General features: G+C 34.7%; 1 protein-coding gene across 1 annotated transcript; it reads right to left on the bottom strand.

The window, feature by feature from the left end:
* Positions 1–2,862: 2,862 nt before the first annotated feature.
* On the bottom strand, positions 2,863–5,288 carry LOC120122358 (G-type lectin S-receptor-like serine/threonine-protein kinase LECRK1). The gene has a single exon (XM_039141491.1). The coding sequence runs from the start codon at positions 5,224–5,226 to the stop codon at positions 2,863–2,865; it is 2,364 nt and encodes a 787-aa protein (XP_038997422.1). The 5' UTR covers positions 5,227–5,288.
* Between the last annotated feature and the right edge of the window lie 3,439 nt (positions 5,289–8,727).

Raw genomic sequence — 8,727 nt, 5'->3', positions numbered from 1 at the left:
TACATCACCATCTTCATCATCATCGGAGTTGAATTATTGTGATTATGGGTGAATGAATAGTCTAGTCTCAGCGCTATCCGCACCAGGCTTACGAAGCGGTTCTTCTGGTGGAGATAATGGTTCCTCCAGGCTCTCCACATTTAGGTCGAAGAACCTACTACTTGCACGCCTTCCCCTTGAACTAGAAGGTATATCGATATTGAGATCGAAAAAGCTCGCAGTCGAATGCCTTCCCCTTGAGCTTGAAGTCATCGTGTCAAATGAAAACTCCACAGATTGTTGCATTGATGGCATTTCCATATTAAGGTTAAAGAAATTTTCATATGAACTTCTTCCCCTTGAACTGGACGCGATGTTGCCATACGGATTGTTCGTGGACCCACCTCGGTACATATCGTAAGGAGTTGCTGATGAATGTCTCCCCATTGAAGTTAATGTGACGGCACCATGATGCGGATTTCCCATTATGGCATTTAAATCATTACACATTACTGTAGTCGGACTGTCAACTTGATCAACTTGTTCAGCCAGCCTATAGTGGGAGCTTAATGACTGACGCCGACTATCACGCACTTGCACAAACTTTGCATACATCTCAATATCGCCGTCTGACTAATTACTTTGAGAATCAACCATCATTTCAACATCATCATTGTTCGACAGTTCGAACGCTATATAAGTTAATGGCAACAATGATGTTGGAAATCTGTACTGCAACGACGACATTCTTCTACTACTTCCAACATGAACCTTCCTCGAAATCTTCGTTATCAACTCCTCAATAGTTATGTTTCTCTTGAATGATATTTTAACACGCTCATTTGATACGAAAACAACGCAAATTTCATCATCTCGAATTTCTCCGCAAGAGTTATACCAGAGTTAACATTAATACTTATTTCTTTTGCTTTAGTTGATGTTGATAGCTACTATTTCATGACATTATAAAGTGCTTCTAAACTATTCATGTAATCATGTTCCTTGACGAACGTGTTCATCGCTTTTCATATTTAATAATTTCTTTTAATATTATAAGATAAAAAATAAATATTTAAGTAGTATCTTTCCACTTATAATTTTTTCTATAAGCTTACTTAAGTTTGTAGTTTGAGCGTGATATTTGTTTAAATATACCTTTTGTAACACCCTCAATTCAGTTTAAATGAAAATGTCACGAAATTCAGTTGAAACCAAACAAGAAGTGGAATCATGAATATCAATAAATTTTATCCTTAATTCTCATTTAATTTCTCTTACTAACCAATTATTAAGCATTCTTAACTTAAAATCACGTCCGGGGACTAAATTAAATTATTTAAAAAGTTTAAGGACTTATTTGTAATTAACACAACTTGAATACTTCCATTCATCATATGATATTAGGACTCATTCAAGGAATGATGAAAATTTTTGCAAGCAACCAAATAGATGGCTGAGGTCTCCAATGAGTTTTCTATGGAAAAAGATTGGCAACAGCTCTGAGTTGACCGTATATTAAGTCTTTTTGCCCTTCCATTTAATTGGTAGGACCAACAAATATATGGAAGTATTTAACACTTCGTTGCCAAAGAACAGCTTTGCTATTGCTAGTTCTTGCACCACGCAATTATTAACATTAAATTATTTATAGCATAAAATAATTTTATCATTAGCATAAATATTATAAAAGTATAACAATTTAAATAGTATAATCTTAATAAAACATAGAAAAAAATAGTGTAATTTCTTTTTTATTTTTTTGGTAAAATAAAAGTTTAGGTCAGGAGTGATTCTCCCAGTCCACGGTCCAAGAGTAACGACGGTAGTATTCAACCGTGTTGATTTCTGGCATGATATTTGGCTTGATAATAAAGGTCCTCTTGCTAGGCTCTGCAATCAACCATTAGATGTTGATAATGACAAGACTAAAGTCAAGGGAATGATCAACCAAAACGGCAACTGGGATTGGAATAAACTTACTACGCTTCTGCCAGCAAGAATACCAGAGATATTTCTCGATTTAAATGGAAAAAACCAGCAATCAACTACTGCAAAATAAACACTGATGGAACCAAAAGACAAAGCTATGGGGAAGCTATGTGTGGGGTTGTTGCAAGAGATTGTAATGGTAACTAGCGTTGGGGTTTCGGAAAAAATAAATAAAGATCTGTTATATTTTGGAAGCAGAGCTATGGGGTATCCATGAAGGTTTAAGAATCACTTGGTTAAGGGGAGAAAGAAACGTGAGCCTGGAGTCTGATAATAGGGAAGCTATCAACCTAAGCAAGAACACTTCGATCGAACACAAGAAGCTTACGATTCTGCAACATATCAAAAAATTATTGAAGAGAAATTGGAGAGTGAATCTGGATTACATACTTAGGGAGGCCAATCGTGTTACTGATTTCATCGCCAAGCAGATGTAGAAGCATCATGAAGATACCAATTTGTTCGAAGATTACCCTAAGGAAGCTGAGGAGCTGCTGATAGTGGACAGAACGGGAAGATAGACTGTTTAATTTTACCTTTCTCAACCAAAAAAAATATATATATTTTCATGAAAGGCATTTTATTATTGTTTTCTCTTTTGTAACTATTAGAAATTTAATTTACTAGAATTTATCTCTTAGTTTACATTACATTCTTCAATTGTATTAAATAAAATAACCCATTGAGTGATCTCAGTAGTAGAACTGAGTGTTATTTTCGCTAAATGACTCATGTCCAAGTAATTGCGTCGATAGGGTGTGTGTTGACGTTATTATTTGCTAACAAAAATTTTGAACATATATTATCTTATAATTACCCCCACACTATTAGAAAAAACCATCCTACATTACATGAAAATCATAATTAAGACAAGTACTAAATCAAATAACAACATTAGTTAAGTAGTAACATGGGAAGTGATGGAGATGGAGGGATGGGTACATTCACTGTTCCTTCCAGCATCATGGTCACATTCTTCATCGGTGGACGCGAAGTTGGATCATCTTGAATGCACCACAGCCCCACCTTCACAAACCTTTCCACCATTCTCATGTCCACCTCTTCTTCACCTTCCACAAGCTTGTTCAACTCTCCCCCAACAAAGCAATTGTATACCCATGTTGAAAGCAGTATCTCGTCTGCACTACAAACTTGTACTTCTATGTTGCTTCTGCAACATATGATCTCCAATAGTATCACTCCAAAACTGTATACATCAACTTTTTCCGATACCGATGCACTGCTTTGTCGTTCGGGTGCTGAGTACCATTCTGTCCCTTTGGTCCCAGTGGTACTTCTTGTATGATTAGGCCTCAATAGCTTTGCCAATCCGAAATCCGAGATCTTTGCAGTCAATGAATCATCCAATAGTATGTTGTGGGGCTTGAGGTTGCAATGGATGATGCACGCCTCACACTCTTCATGTAAATAAAGAATACCTTTTGCCACGTCCAATGCAATTCTGGCTCTCTCTTTCCAAGCTGGGCGTCCGTTCATGTTGAATAGAAAGTCTGCCAGTGAGCCATTGCTCAAGTATTCATAAACAAGGAGCTTCCTTGAACCCTCCACACAAAAACCGAGCAATCGAACCAAGTTCCTGTGGTTAGTTCTTCCGATGACAATCATCTCGGTTCGAATACGCTCCGTTTCTCCTTCGTTAACTTTCGGCAATCTCTTGACCACAATACTTTTACCATCCCCTGGCAAAATTCCTTTATAAACTGCTCCGAACGAGCCTCTACCTAACTCATCATCGAAGCCATGTGTTGCTTCATCTAGCTCATTGAAAGTGAATGATCGTAGTGTAAACTGCTCGGTTAAAACTTGACTTGTATTTTCTGAAAGCTTCTCGTAACTTTTGACTCTATGCCTGTATAGCAAGAAGCTGCACAACGCCATCACGAAAGACAAGCTTGCAACGGAACCCAGACTTAATCCCACAGTTAAAATCAGGCTTCGGTTTGATTCGTTTATCAATGTTGGCCTGATTTCAGATGAGGAACCGACAATCACCTTGATGAAGGCTGTAGTGTTTATATTTTCATGTCTTTTACCATATTTGAGCGGTAGTCTAAACATGTTGCAGTTTGGGATAGAATAGAGAACCCCACCACAGGAGCATTCCTCCTCGCAAGCTTTCTTACACTCTTCCTTGTCCAAATTATGCTTCACAGAATAAGGATCACCAGCCCACTCCATATTCTCCAACGTAGTGATGTTGTACTGTATCAATAGATCTTTCCTTGACTCGCACCCATCCACGGTAAAATTCTGAGAGCAGCTCGGGATTTTAGTGCTCTCTGAGGTGAAACCAGGATAGCAATAGCACCTGAAATCGTCACCCTTGCTGGAGCAGTAGCTGTTCAACCCACAGTGACCATTAACATCACATGCATCATCCACATTCTGCCAAATGTTTGAGATGGTATTTTTTTCAAGTTGATGGGAGTACAGTCTGAAAATTCCGTCAGGATCAAGGCTTGCTCTATAGATGATCATCGTTTGGTTCCCAGTTGTAGAGCCATCCGCCACAAGCCTTTCTCCGTAGAGATCTGATTCTGAAGACATTGTTAGAACGCCTCTCGTGTTGAGATTTAACACAGAGAAACGATAGCCATTAGTACGAGTGGACCAGTATGCGTCACTAGTATCAAGTTCGGCAGAATTATTTACATAGGCTACAAGGTTACCATCAGTCTGCATGCTCAGCAAAAACTGGCCACCGGCGTGGTTTGATCTTGACACACTGGAAATCATCCGGTTATGATCTCCTCTTAAATTCTGTCCTCCTAAGATTGTGTCGGTCGGGAAATCAAAGCTCTCCCAAACAACAGACCTGTTCTGGTAGAGCACGAAATTCCCCATGTCCAGCATACAAGCTGAATCAACAGACCCCGAGCTGGAAGTGTTCGCAATTATTTTCTGTGCACCGCTCTCAGTCCTTAAAAGCAACGTGCCTTGTGCTGTGAACTCCAAAGTAGAACTAGCGGAGACCGGTGGATCATTCCGATTTGCAGTCCAGACAGTGGTGTTTTCCGGGCGGCCGACTAGCCAAATTCCTGCAGCATATCCACTGCCTTGCCGATAGAAACCAAATTCAAAGAAGCCTGAAGGTGAGGGCCATGATCTCGGGTGCTTTCCGGCATATAGAGTAGAACCTGGTAGGATAATATTGGGCCCGTTTTCTTGAGCTATGACATTAACATGTAAAGAAACCACAACGAAATGCAAGAGAATGTGTGACAGTAGATGAGCCATATTTCGGATGGAGATGAGAAAGAAGCCCTCTTTGCTTTGCAAAATATTTTCACCTTTATTTTTCGCAACCAAAGTTGAAGAAGTTACGAGTTTCACAAAGGAATGAAATTTAGACAATTAAGTGGAAATTTAGGCGATGTTCACAAAATCTAGACTTAAAAAATGTTAGGGTAAAGTACACAAATGGTCCCCGACTATAATATATTATTTTGTTGAGTCATATGACTATTAAAAATTATAAAATAGTCCTCCAATTGTAAGAAGTTTTGTTGAGTCCATCGACTATTAAAAGTTATAAAATAATCGCCTGCCTATTCATATGTTCCAAAATAATCTTTTTTGTTAAAAAATGACATCGATCCACTATTAAAAGTTATAAAATGGTCATCCGACTATTAATATGTAATTTTTTTGGTACAAAAAAGTTTAGGTCAAGGGTGGCTCCTCCAATCCAGGGTCATGGCATACCTAAGACACAATTGAGATTTACATAGGAATTTACAGATTGTCCACCAAGAGTGACAGTGGTAGAATTTGAACTTGACTTTATAAGCTCAAATCAACAAAGAAATAGGGCAAAGGAGAATCAAACTCAGGACCTATAGGGTGATGGAGCATTCATATGTAATATTGAATGACATATAAATTAATTTTTATTTGGCATAATATTATTAATTAAGAATCATTGTTGATGTGGTGGGAAGAGTCCATCTAATAATTCTCCCGGATCAAGAGATTCAACGATAAAGCCGGTAAAGAAAAAATGCAAACTTTTTTAATGGGGTGATGGAAACTTAGTGGTGTTTGATTTATAATTAGAGTAATTAATGCTAATATGATGGTAAACTCATAATAAAATTTCCATAGTTAATGCTTACTTTGCAAGAAAAGAAAAACATAGTTAGGCAGGAGAAAGACTTTGGGAGTCCACTCATTAAATTCTCCACCCTGTGGCCAAATGTGTACGAGGACAGCATTCATCGTAATTAAAGGAACGTCTCAGCCTCATATTATTTTTTGGCTTAATATAATAATAAATATTCAAATTATATCGTTTTCTTTGAAGTGGTATCTAATTTTTTTCGATCAATCCAGGTGTCTAATATTACAAATGTTACTATTTTAGGTGTCTTGACTGTAACATTCGTTAAATGCCTTGTTAAGTAACACACGCCATATTTATATAATTATGAAAAAATTATTTTAAAAAAATTAAAGATATTAATATTTTAAAAAAACCTAATTTTCCAGAAATTATAAAAAATCCAAATACATAAAAAAAACCCTAAAATCAAGCTTAAAACTCTAACCCTAGTTTCTACCTTGCCAGCCACGGTTGAAAAATAGTATTCCGAAAGCAATCTCACAACTTCATATTTTAATGCTTTAATTAGATAGAATATAAGTCCAAACGAATGAAATATCTACGTCGACTTTAATTGAAATATCAATATCCCGAAAGGAACGCCAAAATTTTATATTTTAATATTTTAATTAAAATACAAGTCCATATTACGAAAGGAATGACACACAACTTCATATTTACCAACAATCAATTGATCTAGTGAGATAAGGCATTAGATTCCTTAAACAAGATCAGGAGTTCGAATCTTGATGTTTGCGAATGAAGCAAACTGAATTGCGAATGTTACTTTCACCTCTGCAATACCCGACCTTAATTAATCGATTAATAAATTAGATATCGATGATTTACAAAAAAAAAATATTTTAACAGAATGAAGGTTTATCCGTCCATCACAAATGCCTTGGTTCTTTTTGGGCTAAAAATGTAAAACCTACACACTAATACGCATGAAGTCACACCTTACAGACACATTTATTTGAGTTCAAGACCTTATAGGAGAACAACATTTCTTTTAATCACCGAGATTATTTGATGAATTTAAATAATTTAAAATAATGTATGTAATTTATTTCTAATATGTTATATAAATTTTATTGCCGATCAATTATTATCCAATCATATTTTTATACATTTAATTTAAAATTATAATTTGAAATATTTAAGTATTCATAATAAAATATATATGTGTGTTGATCCAGTGCAATCCCTTGTTAACTCAAATTTGACAAAATCAACTTGCAATCTTTAGATATGTGCTGAAATCACAAATGCAACACAAAAGAACATAAATGTTAAAGGGTGCATTATACTATATCCCTGAATTACCTACAGGCATCCGTATTCAACACATGTATACGATTAAGGCTACAAATGAGATGAGACATATTACGAGCTACTCAAATAAAAAAGTCAAGATTTTAATTAACCGAAACAAACTACTTAATACCCAAATAAACAAACTCGCGAGCAACTCGAAAAAAATAATGTTAACATTTTTAATTTTTTAAATTAAATTATTACTTGTATTAGCATTTATATATCATTTCAAAAAATGCAATACAAGATTTTCATATACTTAAGGTTCAAGTTTGAGTTCAAATTTGAACTGAACTCGAGTTTGAGCTTCAATTAAGCTTTAATTTTTTATTTCAAGTTTGATCAAGCTTAACATTTTTAAGCTCGTGAACTTTCGAGTTGAATCTAAGTTTGTGTTTTCGAGATCGAATCAAACTTAACAATATTAAGCTCATGAGCTTTTTACAGCCCTATTAATCTGATGCATATCTAGCTAGGAATTCAGAATTATGATATTCCAAATATATCAGACTTATATGTATGAGACTAGGATCCTATAAAAAGCTTCTATATGATTATATACATTCATATCAGGCACATAACTGTATTAGAATCCGAAATTGAATAACAAGGATTATACCTGCTGTCGTAACCGATTTTCGTCCAGGCACGAAATTTTACTTGGCGGGAAAAATAATGTGTATAAATAAATGATTTTGATTTTAAAAAAAATGTTTTGGGAGTCACCATCGACCTTTTGGGGTTAGGTAGGTCGAATACCTAAAAATCATCTTTTAAAAGAGTTTTTAAGAAAACATCAGTTAAAAGATAAACTAGTCTGCGTTTAACCAAAAATTCGTTCTTTTTAATAATAAAAAGGGATTCATGGTCGATTACCTTTGGGGAAGGATTAGCACCCTCACAACGCCCAAAATTGGTCCCTGTCGATTATAAATTGTCTCTAATAATAGAAATTTAAGAATTCGAATATAAATTTAATTTATGATCCTTTCATATTCAATCGGATAATTATAAGGAAGAAAAATATTTAAAATAATTTTTATGAATTATAAATAAAGTATTTATTTTAAAAATATTAGAAAATGACATCTAGTTACTTTAAGACTGTCTTTTATTTAATATTAATAAATAAATAAATATTAATAAGAATAAAATAATTTTCCTAAAAATAATGAAGTAAATATATGTATATTTTTATAAGCAGAATATTTATTTATTTTTAAAATACCAGAATAAGACGTCTAGTTATTTTAAGATCGCATTTTCTTAGTAATTAAAAAATAAATAAATATTGAAAATGTGATAATTTTTCATTAAAA

Source organism: Hibiscus syriacus, unplaced genomic scaffold, assembly GCF_006381635.1.
Source record: "Hibiscus syriacus cultivar Baekdansim isolate YM2019G1 unplaced genomic scaffold, ASM638163v2 tig00110387_pilon, whole genome shotgun sequence".
Lineage (NCBI taxonomy): Eukaryota > Viridiplantae > Streptophyta > Magnoliopsida > Malvales > Malvaceae > Hibiscus > Hibiscus syriacus.
The sequence above is the reverse complement of the archived record's forward strand: the minus strand, read 5'-3'. Positions and strand labels throughout refer to the sequence as shown.